At 42.1% G+C, this 17,081-nt stretch overlaps 1 protein-coding gene across 1 annotated transcript in view; it reads right to left on the bottom strand.

The window, feature by feature from the left end:
• LOC106595881 (CD9 antigen) overlaps positions 1–17,081 on the bottom strand; it is a 45,287-nt gene that overhangs the window by 1,664 nt on the left and 26,542 nt on the right. The window contains exons 2-7 of the mRNA XM_082972755.1: positions 15,483–15,585; positions 6,809–6,906; positions 6,519–6,593; positions 5,023–5,124; positions 4,221–4,310; positions 84–167 (exon numbers count right to left, since the gene is read on the bottom strand). Coding sequence (XP_082828881.1) covers positions 84–167; positions 4,221–4,310; positions 5,023–5,124; positions 6,519–6,593; positions 6,809–6,906; positions 15,483–15,585 — 552 coding nt within the window. The remainder of the gene's footprint in view (positions 1–83; positions 168–4,220; positions 4,311–5,022; positions 5,125–6,518; positions 6,594–6,808; positions 6,907–15,482; positions 15,586–17,081) is intronic.

The raw sequence follows: 17,081 nt of genomic DNA, 5'->3' as shown, positions 1-17,081 counted from the left end.
AGAGAGAAAGGAGAGGAGAGAGAGGAGAGGAAAGAGAGAGGAGAGGAGTGGATAGAGAGAGAGAGTTGATTGGCTGCTCTCACCATGAGGACTCCAATTCCGATGCCCACTCCTCCAATGATATGGAGTTTAGAGTTGAACACCTCGTCAATGGCCGTTGGACAACTCTGACAGAACAACACAGTGAGATTACACACTACTACAACTCTACCAGGACTGAGATTACACACTACTATAACTCTGACAGGACTGAGATTACACACTACTACAACTCTACCAGGACTGAGATGACACACTACTACAACTCTACCAGGACTGAGATTACACACTACTACAACTCTACCAGGACTGAGATTACACACTACTATAACTCTGACAGGACTGAGATTAAAAACTACTACACCACTTCTACCCTATAACATACACCTCTACCCTCCAAAATACACTTCTACCCAATAATATATACTTCTACCCTATAATATACACTTCTACCCAATAATATACAGGGAGGTAAGGCAATAAATAGGCCATAGTGGCGAAGTAATTACAATATAACAATTAAACACTGGAGTGATAGATGTGCAGAAGATGAATGTGCAAGTAGAGATACTGGGGTGCAAAGGAGCAGGATAAATAAATAAATACAGTATGGGGATGAGGTAGCTGGATGGGCTGTTTACAGATGGGCTATGTACAGGTGCAGTGATCTGTGAGCTGCTCTGACAGCTGGTGCTTAAAGCTAGTGAGGGAGATATGAGTCTCCAGCTTCAGAGATTTTTGCAGTTCGTTCCAGTCATTGGCAGCAGAGAACTGGAAGGAAAGGCGGCAAAAGGAGGAATTGGCTTTGGGGATGACCAGTGAAATTTACCTGCTGGAGCGCGTGCTACAGGTGGGTGCTGCTTTGGTGACCAGTGAGCTGAGATAAGGTGGGCCTTTACCTAGCAAAGACTTATAGATGACCTGGAGCCAGTGGGTTTGGCGATACACTAATATACACTTCTACCCTATAATATACACTTCTACCCTATAATATATTCTTCTACCCTATAATATACACTTCTACCCTATAATATACACTTCTACCCTATAATATACACTTCTACCCTATAATATATACTTCTACCCTATAATATATACTTCTACCCTATAATATACACTTCTACCCTATAATATACACTTCTACCCTATAATATACTCTTCTACCTTATAATATACACTTCTACCCTATAATATACACTTCTACCCTATAATATACACTTCTACCCTATAATATACACTACTACCCTATAATATACACTTCTACCCTATAATATACACTACTACCCTATAATATACACTACTACCCTATAATATACACTTCTACCCTATAATATACACTACTACCCTATAATATACACTACTACCCTATAATATACACTTCTACCCTATAATATACTCTTCTACCCTGTAATATACACTTCTACCCTATAATATACACTTCTACCCTATAATATACACTGCTACCCTATAATATACACTGCTACCCTATAATACCCTATAATATACACTTCTACCCTATAATATACACTTCTATACTATAATATACACTTCTAGCCTATAATATACACTTCTACCCTATAATATACACTTCTAGCCTATAATATACACTTCTACCCTATAATATACACTTCTAGCCCTATAATATACACTTCTACCCTATAATATACACTTCTAGCCCTATAATATACACTTCTACCCTATAATATACACTTCTAGCCCTATAATATACACTTCTACCCTATAATATACACTTCTAGCCCTATAATATACACTTAAACACTATAATATAAACTGCTACCCTATAATCTGGTTTCCGAGCTGGTCATGGGTGCACCTCAGCCACACTCAAGGTCCTTAACGACATCATAACCGCCATCGATAAGAGACATTACTGTGCAGCCGTATTCATTGACCTGGCCAAGGCTTTCAACTCTGTCAATCACCACATTCTTATCGGCAGACTCAACAGCCTTGGTTTCTCAAATGATTGCCTCGCCTGGTTCACCAACTACTTCTCAGATAGAGTTCAGTGTGTCAAATCGGAGGGCCTGTTGTCCGGACCTCTGGCAGTCTCTATGGGTGTGCCACAGGGTTCAATTCTCGGGCCGAATCTTTTCTCTTTATACATCAATGATGTCGCTCTTGCTGCTGGTGATTCTCTGATCCACCTCTACGCAGACGACACCATTCTGTATACTTCTGGCCCTTCTTTGGACACTGTGTTAACTAACCTCCAGACGAGCTTCAATGCCATACAACTCTCCTTCCGTGGCCTCCAACTGCTCTTAAATACAAGTAAAACTAAATGCATGCTCTTCAACCGATCGCTGCCTGCACCTGCCCAGCATCACTACTCTGGACGGTTCTTACTTAGAATATGTGGACAACTACAAATACCTGGGTGTCTGGTTAGACTGTAAACTCTCCTTCCAGACTCACATTAAGCATCTCCAATCCAAAGTTAAATCTAGAATCGGCTTCCTATTTCGCAACAAGCATCCTTCCCTCATGCTGCCAAACATACCCTCGTAAAACTGACTATCCTACCGATCCTTGACTTCGGCGATGTCATTTACAAAATAGCCTCCAACACTCTACTCAGCAAACTGGATGCAGTCTATCACAGTGCCATCCATTTTGTTACCAAAGCCCCATATACTACCCACCACTGCGACCTGTACGCTCTCGTTGGCTGGCCCTCGCTTCATACTCGTCGCCAAACCCACTGGTTCCAGGTAATCTATAAGTCTTTGCTAGGTAAAGCCCCGCCTTATCTCAGCTCGCTGGTCACCATAGCAGCACCCACCCGTAGCACGCGCTCCAGCAGGTATATTTCACTGGTCATCCCCAAAGCCAATTCCTCCTTTGGTCGCCTTTCCTTCCAGTTCTCTGCTGCCAATGACTGGAACGAATTGCAAAAATCACTGAAGCTGGAGACTTATATTTCCCTCACTAACTTTATTTAAACATCAGCTATCTGAGCAGCTAACCGATCGCTGCAGCTGTACATAGCCCATCTGTAAATAGCCCACCTTTAATCTACCTACCTCATCCCCATATTGTTTTTATTTACTTTTCTGCTCTTTTGCACACCAGTATTTCTACTTGCACATCATCATCTGCACATCTATCACTCCAGTGCTAATTTGCTAAATTGTAATTATTTCGCTACTATGGTCTGTTTATCGCCTTACCTCCGTTCTCTTCTACATTTGCACACACTGTATATAGATTTTTCTATTGTGTTATTGTCACGTCTTGACCAGCAGAGGGAGTAATTATTAGTTTTGGTCAGGACGTGGCAGAGGGTTTGTGTTGTGTGTAGGTTCTAGGGTAGGTTTTCTATGTGTAGGTTGGGTGCTGGACTCTCAATTGGAGGCAGGTGTTTCTAGTTGCCTCTGATTGGGAGTCCTATAAACAGGTGTGTGTTTTTATTTGTGGTGGTGGGTAGTTGTTTGTGAGCACTGCTTTCGTTTAGCCTGCCACACTGTTCTTGTCGTGAGTATTGTTTATTCCCTGTGGATGCTTTGCTCGTGTTTTATTAAAAAGATGAGTATCCACATTCCCGCTGCGTATTGGTCCTCCCTTCAACACAACGACATTATTTGTGACAGTTATTGACTGTACGTTTGTTTACTCCATGTGTAACTCTGTGTTGTTGTTTACTCCATGTGTAACTCTGTGTTGTTGTTTTGTGTCGCACTGTTTTGCTTTATCTTGGCCAGGTCGCAGTTGCAAATGAGAACTCAACTGGCCTACCTGGTTAAATAACGGTGAAAAATAAATAAAAATACACTTCTACTCTCCATTATACACTTCTACCTTATAATATACACTTCTACCTTATAATATACACTTCTACCCTATAATATACACTTCTACCTTATAATATACACTTCTACCTTATAATATACACTTCTACCCTATAATATACACTTCTACCTTATAATATACACTTCTACCCTCCAATATACACTTCTACCCTCCAATGTACACTTCTACCCTCCAATATACACTTCTACCCTATAATATACACTGCTACCCTATAATATACACTTCTACCCTCCAATGTACACTTCTACCCTATAATATACACTTCTACCCTCCAAAATACACTTCTACCCTCCAATATAATAGCTCGTCACTCAAATAGTTGTTGCTGTAGGGGTTATGTTTGTTACCGTGGTAATCAGAGCCTCCAGTCCTTCCTTCTTTGGGCAGGTCTCCCTGGCGCTGTCAATCATCGTGCCTGTCAGGCCGCAGCAGTTCAGCTGCCCCAGGGAAACACCGACAACACCATTTTAGTTCCACTTTACACTTTGACAGACAGGCAGGCAGACAGACAGACAGACAGACAGACAGGCAGACAGACAGACAGACAGGCAGGCAGGCAGGCAGGCAGGCAGACAGACAGACAGTACAGACAGACAGACAGACAGACAGACAGGCAGGCAGACAGACAGACAGACAGACAGACAGGCAGGCAGGCAGGCAGGCAGACAGACAGACAGACAGACAGGTTAGGGTTAGGAGGTGTTACTGAACAGACAGACAGACAGACAGACAGACAGACAGACAGACAGGCAGGCAGGCAGGCAGACAGACAGACAGACAGACAGGTTAGGGTTAGGAGGTGTTACTGAACAGACAGACAGACAGACAGACAGACAGACACTGGACTGTTATGTTAGAGTTGTGTGCGTGCGTGCGTGTGTGGTGTGTGTGTGTGTGTGTGTGTGTGTGTGTGTGGTGTGTGTGCGTGTGCGTGCGTGCGTGCGTGCGTGCGTGCGTGCGTGCGTGCGTGCGTGTGTGTGTGCGTGCGGTGCGTGCGGTGCGGTGCGTGCGTGCGTGCGTGCGTGCGTGCGTGCGCGCGGGTGCGGGTGCGGGTGTGCGCGCGTGCGTGCGTGCGTGTGTGTGGTGTGTGTGTGGTGTGTGTGTGTGCGTGTGGTGTGTGTGTGTGTGTGTGTGTGTGTGTGTACTCACTCCAAAGTGTATAAGGCGTAATGTCTCCTTCAAGGCCTCCTGCTTGGTGCTCATGTAGTTAGTGTAAGTCTGCTTGTAGAACTCTGTGATGTCTTCCACCACCTAGACAGAGAGGGAAGGGGGAGACAGACAGGGGGTGGGGAGAGAGACAGAGAGGGGAGGGGGAGACAGACAGGGGGAGAGAATAGAGACAGACAGGGAAGGGGGAGACAGACAGGGGGAGAGAATAGAGACAGACAGGGAAGGGGGAGACAGACAGGAGGAGAGAAGAGAGACAGAGAGGGGAGAGGAGAGAGACAGACAGGGGGAGAGAAGAGAGACAGACAGGGGGAGAGGAGAGAGACAGAGAGGGGAGGGGGAGACAGACAGGGGGAGAGAATAGAGACAGACAGGGAAGGGGGAGACAGACAGGAGGAGAGAATAGAGACAGAGAGGGGAGAGGAGAGAGACAGACAGGGGGAGAGAAGAGAGACAGACAGGGGGAGAGAAGAGAGACAGAGAGGGGGAGAGAAGAGACAGACAGGGGGAGAGAAGAGAGACAGAGAGGGGAGGGGGAGACAGACAGGGGGAGAGAATAGAGACAGACAGGGAAGGGGGAGACAGACAGGAGGAGAGAATAGAGACAGAGAGGGGAGAGGAGAGAGACAGACAGGGGGAGAGAAGAGAGACAGACAGGGGGAGAGAAGAGAGACAGAGAGGGGAGGGGGAGACAGACAGGAGGAGAGAATAGAGACAGAGAGGGGAGAGGAGAGAGACAGACAGGGGGAGAGAAGAGAGACAGACAGGGGGAGAGAAGAGAGACAGAGAGGGGAGGGGGAGACAGACAGGAGGAGATAATAGAGACAGAGAGGGGAGAGGAGAGAGACAGACAGGGGGAGAGAAGAGAGACAGACAGGGGGAGAGAAGAGAGACAGAGAGGGGGAGAGAAGAGAGACAGAGAGGGGGAGAGAAGAGACAGACAGGGGGAGAGAAGAGAGACAGAGAGGGGAGGGGGAGACAGACAGGGGAGGGGAGGGGGAGACAGACAGGAGGAGAGAAGAGAGACAGACAGGGGGAGAGGAGAGAGACAGACAGGGGGAGAGAAGAGAGACAGAGAGGCGGAGAGAAGAGAGACAGAGAGGGGGAGAGAAGAGACAGACAGGGGGAGAGAAGAGAGACAGAGAGGGGAGGGGGAGACAGACGGGGAGAGAAGAGACAGACAGGGGGAGAGAAGAGAGACAGAGAGGGGAGAGGAGAGACAGACGGGGAGAGAAGAGACAGACAGGGGGAGAGAAGAGAGACAGAGAGGGGAGGGGGAGACAGACAGGAGGAGAGAATAGAGACAGAGAGGGGAGAGGAGAGAGACAGACAGGGGGAGAGGAGAGAGACAGACAGGGGGAGAGGAGAGACATGAGAATGGAGAGATGCTAAGGTTTTGTATTGAGCTGTAATAGAAGGTCTGATGCTCTGTCCACACAGTCAGCACAACGAACAGTAAAATAGCCTCTGAGAGTTACCGTATCTTTATTGGAGAGGCCCCAGATCCCTGCTGCTACCTCCGCCCCAAAGATTAACAACAGGGAGAAGAAGAACTGAAGAGGGGGAGAACGAGAGACAGACAGGGGGGAGAACGAGAGACAGACAGGGGGAGAGGAGAGAGACAGACAGGGGAGGGGGAGACAGACAGGGGGGAGAGAGAGACAGACAGGGTGTGAGGTCTTGCGCTTCTCTTTCAATGGAAAGTGTGTTGTCATTGTATTCCATCATCATCATCATCATCATCATCATCATCATGGCTGATCCTCACCAGCCCGAGCATGCAGGGGGATTCCTTGATGGCTCCACAGCAGCCCAGGAACCCAACAACCATCATCAAGGCCCCAGCAGCAATCAGAATGTACACACCTATGGACCACACAGCACATACACCATATATACACCATATACACCATATATACACCATATACACACCTATGGACCACACAGCACATACACCATATATACACCATATACACCATATATACACCATATACACACCTATGGACCACACAGCACATACACCATATATACACCATATACACCATATATACACCATATACACACCTATGGACCACACAGCACATACACCATATATACACCATATACACACCTATGGACCACACAGCACATACACCATATATACACCATATACACACCTATGGACCACACAGCACATACACCATATATACACCATATACACCATATATACACCATATACACACCTATGGACCACACAGCACATACACCATATATACACCATATATACACCATATATACACCATATATACACCATATACACACCTATGGACCACACAGCACATACACCATATATACACCATATACACCATATATACACCATATACACACCTATGGACCACACAGCACATACACCATATATACACCATATACACCATATATACACCATATACACACCTATGGACCACACAGCACATACACCATATATACACCATATACACCATATATACACCATATACACACCTATGGACCACACAGCACATACACCATATATACACCATATACACCATATATACACCATATACACACCTATGGACCACACAGCACATACACCATATATACACCATATACACCATATATACACCATATACACACCTATGGACCACACAGCACATACACCATATATACACCATATACACCATATATACACCATATACACACCTATGGACCACACAGCACATACACCATATATACACCATATACACCATATACACACCTATGGACCACACAGCACATACACCATATATACACCATATACACCATATATACACCATATACACACCTATGGACCACACAGCACATACACCATATATACACCATATACACCATATACACACCTATGGACCACACAGCACATACACCATATATACACCATATACACCATATATACACCATATACACACCTATGGACCACACAGCACATACACCATATATACACCATATACACCATATATACACCATATACACACCTATGGACCACACAGCACATACACCATATATACACCATATACACACCTATGGACCACACAGCACATACACCATATATACACCATATACACCATATATACACCATATACACACCTATGGACCACACAGCACATACACCATATATACACCATATATACACCATATACACACCATATACACACCTATGGACCACACAGCACATACACCATATATACACCATATACACCATATATACACCATATACACACCTATGGACCACACAGCACATACACCATATATACACCATATATACACCATATACACACCATATACACACCTATGGACCACACAGCACATACACCATATATACACCATATACACACCTATGGACCACACAGCACATACACCATATATACACCATATACACCATATATACACCATATACACACCTATGGACCACACAGCACATACACCATATATACACCATATACACCATATATACACCATATACACACCTATGGACCACACAGCACATACACCATATATACACCATATACACCATATATACACCATATACACACCTATGGACCACACAGCACATACACCATATATACACCATATACACCATATATACACCATATACACACCATATATACACCATATACACCATATATACACCATATACACACCTATGGACCACACAGCACATACACCATATATACACCATATACACCATATATACACCATATACACACCTATGGACCACACAGCAAATACACCATATATACACCATATACACCATATATACACCATATACACACCTATGGACCACACAGCACATACACCATATATACACCATATATACACCATATACACACCATATATACACCATATACACCATATACACACCATATATACACCATATACACCATATACACACTTATGGACCACACAGCACATACACCATATATACACCATATACACCATATATACACCATATACACCATATATACACCATATATACACCATATACACCATATATACACCATATACACCATATATACACCTATGGACCACACAGCATATACACCATATATACACCATATACACCATATATACACCATATATACACCTATGGACCACACAGCACATACACCATATATACACCATATACACACCATATATACACCATATATACACCATATACACCATATACACACCTATGGACCACACAGCACATACACCATATATACACCATATACACCACATACGCCATATACACACCATATACACCATATACACACCTATGGACCACACAGCACATACACCATATATACACCATATACACACCATATACACCATATATACACCATATACACCATATACACACCTATGGACCACACAGCACATACACCATATATACACCATATACACACCATATACACCATGTACACACCTATGGACCACACAGCACATACACCATATATACACCACATACACCATATGCACCATATATACACCATATATACACCGTATACACCATATACGCCATATATACACCATATACACACCATATACACACCATATACACCATATACACACCTATGGACCACACAGCACATACACCATATACACCATATATACACCATATATACACCATACATACACCACATATACACCATATACACCATATATACACCATATACACCATATATACACCATATACACCATATATACACCATATACACTATATACACACCTATGGATCCCACACCATATACACCATATATACACCATATACACCATACACACCATATAGATCTTAGTGCCGCTTTTGATACCATCGATCACCACATTCTTTTGGAGAGATTGGAAACCCAAATTGGTCTACATGGACAAGTTCTGGCCTGGTTTAGATCTTATCTGTCGGAAAGATATCAGTTTGTCTCTGTGAATGGTTTGTCCTCTGACAAATCAACTGTAAATGTCGGTGTTCCTCAAGGTTCCGTTTTAGGACCACTATTGTTTTCACTATATATTTTACCTCTTGGGGATGTCATTCGAAAACATAATGTTAAATTTCACTGCTATGCGGACGACACACAGCTGTACATGTCAATGAAACATGGTGAAGCCCCAAAATTGCCCTCGCTAGAAGCCTGTGTTTCAGACATAAAGAAGTGGATGGCTGCAAACTTTCTACTTTTAAACTCGGACAAAACAGAGATGCTTGTTCTAGGTCCCAAGAAACAAAGAGATCTTCTGTTGAATCTGACAATTAATCTGGATGGTTGTTCAGTCGTCTCAAATAAAACTGTGAAGGACCTCGGCGTTACTGTGGACCCTGATCTCTCTTTTGAAGAACATATCAAGACTGTTTCAAGGACAGCTTTTTTCCATCTACGTAACATTACAAAAATCAGAAACTTTCTGTCCAAAAATGACGTAGAAAAATGTATCCATGCTTTTGTTACTTCTAGGCTGGACTACTGCAATGCTCTACTTTCCGGCTACCCGGATAAAGCACTAAATAAACTTCAGTTAGTGCTAAATACGGCTGCTAGAATCCTGACTAGAACCAAAAAATTTGATCATATTACTCCAGTGCTAGCCTCCCTACACTGGCTTCCTGTTAAGGCAAGGGCTGATTTCAAGGTTTTACTGCTAACCTACAAAGCATTACATGGGCTTGCTCCTACCTATCTTTCCGATTTGGTCCTGCCGTACATACCTACACGTACGCTACGGTCACAAGACGCAGGCCTCCTAATTGTCCCTAGAATTTCTAAGCAAACGGCTGGAGGTAGGGCTTTCTCCTATAGAGCTCCATTTTTATGGAATGGTCTGCCTACCAATGTGAGAGACGCAGACTCAGTCTCAACCTTTAAATCTTTACTGAAGACTTATCTCTTCAGTAGGTCCTATGATTAAGTATAGTCTGGCCCAGGAGTGTGAAGGTGAACGGAAAGGCTCTGGAGCAACGAACAGCCCTTGCTGTCTCTGCCTGGCCAGTTCCCCTCTCTCCACTGGGATTCTCTGCCTCTAACCCTTTTACAGGGGCTGAGTCACTGGCTTACTGGTGTTCTTCCATGCCGTCCCTAGGAGGGGTGCGTCACTTGAGTGGGTTGAGTCACTGACGTGGTCTTCCTGTCTGGGTTGGCGCCCCCCCTTGGGTTGTGCCATGGCGGAGATCGTTGTGGGCTATACTCGGCCTTGTCTTAGGACGGTAAGTTGGTGGTTGGAGACATCCCTCTAGTGGTGTGGGGGCTGTGCTTTGGCAAAGTGGGTGGGGTTATATCCTGCCTGTTTGGCCCTGTCCGGGGGTATCATCGGATGGGGCCACAGTGTCTTCTGATCCCTCCTGTCTCAGCCTCCAGTATTTATGCTGCAGTAGTTTATGTGTCGGGGGGCTAGGGTCAGTCTGTTATATCTGGAGTATTTCTCTTGTCTTATCCGGTGTCCTGTGTGAATTTAAATATGCTCTCTCTAATTCTCTCTTTCTCTCTTTCTGTCTTTCTCTCGGAGGACCTGAGCCCTAGGACCATGCCTCAGGACTACCTGGTATGATGACTCCTTGCTGTCCCCAGTCCACCTGGCCGTGCTGCTGCTCCAGTTTCAACTGTTCTGCCTGCGGCTATGGAACCCTGACCTGTTCACCGGACGTGCTAGTTGCACCCTCGACAACTACTATGATTATTATTATTTGACCATGCTGGTCATTTATGAACATTTTAACATTTTAACATCTTGACCATGTTCTGTTATAATATCCACCCGGCACAGCCAGAAGAGGACTGGCCACCCCTCATAGCCTGGTTCCTCTCTAGGTTTCTTCCTAGGTTTTTGGCCTTTCTAGGGAGTTTTTCCTAGGGAGTTTTTCCTAGCCACCGTGCTTCTTTCACATGCTTTGCTTGCTGTTTGGGGTTTTAGACTGGGTTTCTGTACAGCACTTTGAGATATCGGCTGATGTACGAAGGGCTATATAAAAATACATTTGATTTGATTTGATATACACACCATATACACACCTATGGATCCCACACCATATACACACCATATACACCATATACACCATACTCACACCATATATACACCATATACACACCATATACACACCTATGGATCCCACACCATATACACACCATATACACCATATACACCATATACATACCATATATACACCATATACACACCATATACACACCTATGGATCCCACACCATATACACACCATATACACCATATACACCATATACACCATATACACACCATATACACACCATATACACCATATATACACCATATACACCATACACACCATATACACCATATACACACCATATACACCACATATACACCATATACACACCATATACACCATATATACACCATATATACACCATATACACACCATATACACACACCACACACACCATATACACACACCACATACACACACCATATACACACCATACACACCATATACACACAATATACACACCATATACACACCATACACACACCATATACACACCATATACACACACCACACACACACACACACACCACACACACCACATACACACGCCGTACACACACCATACACACATACACACACACACACCACACACACCACATACACACGCCGTACACACACCATACACACATACACACACACACCACACACACCACATACACACGCCGTACACACACCATACACACATACACACACACACACACACCACACACACCACATACACACGCCGTACACACACCATACACACATACACACACACACCACACACCACACACACCATATACACCATATACACACCATATACACCATATATACACCATATATACACCATATACACACCACACACACACCACACACCACACACACCATATACACCATATACACACCATATACACTATATATACACCATATATACACCATATACACACCACACCACACACCACACACACCATATACACCATATACACACCATATACACCATATATACACCATATATACACCATATACACACCACACCACACACCACACACACCATATACACCATATACACACCATATACACCATATATACACCATATATACACCATATACACACCACACACACACCACACACCACACACACCATATACACCATATACACACCATATACACCATATATACACCATATATACACCATATACACACCACACCACACACCACACACCACACACACCATATACACCATATACACACCATATACACCATATATACACCATATATACACCATATACACACCACACACCACACACACCATATACACCATATACACACCATATACACCATATATACACCATATATACACCATATACACACCACACACACACCACACACCACACACACCATATACACCATATACACACCATATACACCATATATACACCATATATACACCATATACACACCACACCACACAGTGAATAACTGCTTTAACCGTTACAAATTATTAAGTCTGATGTTGAAAGTTTTTCTCTAGTCTCACTCTGTCACAAACCACAAGCAAATGGATGCAGGGATGGACACACACACACACACACACACACACACACACACACACACACACACACACACCCTTGTTTGTTGCAGAGGAAGTGATGTCTTGGTCAACAGATCATTGTGATGTCAGAACAACAACTCCTCCCACTAACGGATTCTGAGACAGTTATTAACATGGCTGCCATTCCTCTGTAACCCTGGTGATATAGCAGCCCTCTGTAACCCTGGTGATATAGCAGCCCTCTGTAACCCTGGTGATATAGCAGCCCTCTGTAACCCTGGTGATATAGCAGCCCTCTGTAACCCTGGTGATATAGCAGCCCTCTGTAACCCTGGTGATATAGCAGCCCTCTGTAACCCTGGTGATATAGCAGCCCTCTGTAACCCTGGTGATATAGCAGCCCTCTGTAACCCTGGTGATATAGCAGCCCTCTGTAACCCTGGTGATATAGCAGCCCTCTGTAACCCTGGTGATATAGCAGCCCTCTGTAACCCTGGTGATATAGCAGCCCTCTGTAACCCTGGTGATATAGCAGCCCTCTGTAACCCTGGTGATATAGCAGCCCTCTGTAACCCTGGTGATATAGCAGCCCTCTGTAACCCTGGTGATATAGCAGCCCTCTGTAACCCTGGTGATATAGCAGCCCTCTGTAACCCTGGTGATATAGCAGCCCTCTGTAACCCTGCTGATATAGCAGCCCTCTGTAACCCTGCTGATATAGCAGCTGATGATACCACTAGCTGAGAGGAGATATTTTAGGCTGTAGGGGTTAGGGGTTAGGCTGTAGGGGTTAGGCTGTAGGGGTTAGGATGTAGGGGTTAGGGTGTAGGGGTTATGGTTAGGATTTAAGGTATAGGGGTTAGGGGTAAGGGTGTAGGGGTTATGGTGTAGGGGTTAGGGTGTAGGGATTAGGGTATAGGGGTTAGGGTGTAGGGGTTAGGGTGTAGGGCTTATGGTGTAGGGTGTAGGGGTTAGGGTGTAAGGGTTAGGGGTTAGGGTGTAGGGGTTAGGGGTTAGGGTGTAGGGGTTAGGGGTTAGGGGTTAGGCTGTAGGGGCTAGGGTGTAGGGGTTAGGGTGTAGGGGTTAGGGGTTAGGGTGTAGGGGTTAGGGTGTAGGGGTTAGGGTGTAGGGGTGAGGGTGAGGGTGTAGGGGTTAGGGTGTAGGGGTTATGGTGTAGGGGTGAGGGTGTAGGGGTTAGGGCGTAGGGGTGAGGGTGTAGGGGTTAGGGGTTAGGGTATAGGGGTTATGGTGTAGGGGTGAGGGTGTAGGGGTGAGGGTGTAGGGGTTAGGGCGTAGGGGTAGGGGTTAGGGGTTAGGGTATAGGGGTTAGGGGTTAGGGCGTAGGGGTAGGGGTTAGGGGTTAGGGTGTAGGGGTTAGGGCGTAGGGGTAGGGGTTAGGGGTTAGGGCGTAGGGGTAGGGGTTAGGGGTGAGGGTGTAGGGGTTAGGGGGTAGGGGTTAGGGGTTAGGGCGTAGGGGTAGGGGTTAGGGGTTAGGGGTGAGGGTGTAGGGGTTAGGGTATAGAGGTTAGGGGTTAGGGCGTAGGGGTAGGGGTTAGGGGTTAGGGTGTAGGGGTTAGGGCGTAGGGGTAGGTGTTAGGGGTTAGGGTGTAGGGGTTAGGGGTTAGGGTGTAGGGGTTAGGGGTTAGGGTGTAGGGGTTAGGGGTTAGGGGTAGGGGTTAGGGGGTAGGGGTTAGGGGTTAGGGTATAGGGGTTAGGGGTTAGGGTGTAGGGGTTAGGGTATAGGGGTTAGGGGTAGGGGTTAGGGGTTAGGGTATAGGGGTTAGGGTGTAGGGGTTAGGGCGTAGGGGTAGGGGTTAGGGCGTAGGGGTAGGGGTTAGGGGTTAGGGCGTAGGGGTAGGGGTTAGGGTATAGGGGTGAGAGCTCAGTCTTACCGGTGAAGAAGACAACAGGAGAGTCCTCTTCACTGAACAGTCCCTCAGTCCGAGAGTCAAAACGCAGCCACAGCCCTACAGCCAACACTCCTGTTCCTGCCAGCTGATACACACACACACACACACACACACACACACACACACACACACACACACACACACACACACACGAAACAGTTCAGATTTTGGGAACGATACCCAGCAGGCACTTATCCTCGAAATATAATAATATAGAAATATAATAATATAGAAATATAATAATATAGAAATATAATAATATAGAAATATAATAATAATATAATAGTAATATAATAATATAGAAATATAATAATAATATAATAGTAATATAATAATATAGAAATATAATAATAATATAATAGAAATATAATAATATAGAAATATAATAATAATATAATAGTAATATAATAATATAGAAATATAATAATATAGAAATATAATAATAATATAATAGTAATATAATAATATAGAAATATAATAATAATATAATAGTAATATAATAATATAATAGTAATATAATAATATAGAAATATAATAATAATATAATAGTAATATAATAATATAGAAATATAATAATAATATAACAGTAATATAATAATATAGAAATATAATAATAATATAATAGTAATATAATAGTAATATAATAATATAGTAATATAATAATATAGAAATATAATAATATAGAAATATAATAATATAGAAATATAATAATAATATAATAGTAATATAATAATATAGAAATATAATAATAATATAATAGTAATATAATAATATAGAAATATAATAATATAATAGTAATATAATAATATAGAAATATAATAATAATATAATAGTAATATAATAATATAGAAATATAATAATATAGAAATATAATAATATAGAAATATAATAATAATATAATAGTAATATAATAATATAATAGTAATATAATAATATAATAGTAATATAATAATAATATAATAATATAGAAATATAATAATAATATAATAGTAATATAATAATATAGAAATATAATAATAATATAATAGTAATATAATAATATAGAAATATAATAATAATATAATAGTAATATAATAATAATATAGAAATATAATAATAATATAATAGTAATATAATAATATAGAAATATAATAGTAATATAATAGTAATATAATAATAATATAATACTAATATAATAATATAGAAATATAATATAGTAATATAAGAATATAATAGTAATATAATAATATAGAAATATAATAATAATATAACAGTAATATAATAATATAGAAATATAATAGTAATATAACAGTAATATAATAATATAATATTAACATAATAATATAGAAATATAATATAGTAATATAAGAATATAATAGTAATATAATAATATAGAAATATAATAATAATATAACAGTGATATAATAATATAACAGTAATATAATAATATAACAGTAATATAATAATATAGTAATATAATAATATAGAAATATAATATAGTAATATAATAATAATATAATACTAATATAATAATATAGAAATATAATATAGTAATATAAGAATATAATAGTAATATAATAATATAATAGTAATATAATAATA

The sequence above is a fragment of the Salmo salar genome, unplaced genomic scaffold, assembly GCF_965601325.2.
Source record: "Salmo salar unplaced genomic scaffold, fSalSal1 ptg001230l, whole genome shotgun sequence".
Classification (NCBI taxonomy): Eukaryota; Metazoa; Chordata; class Actinopteri; order Salmoniformes; family Salmonidae; genus Salmo; species Salmo salar.
Note: the sequence above shows the minus strand (reverse complement) of the source record. Positions and strands in the feature narration are given on the sequence as shown.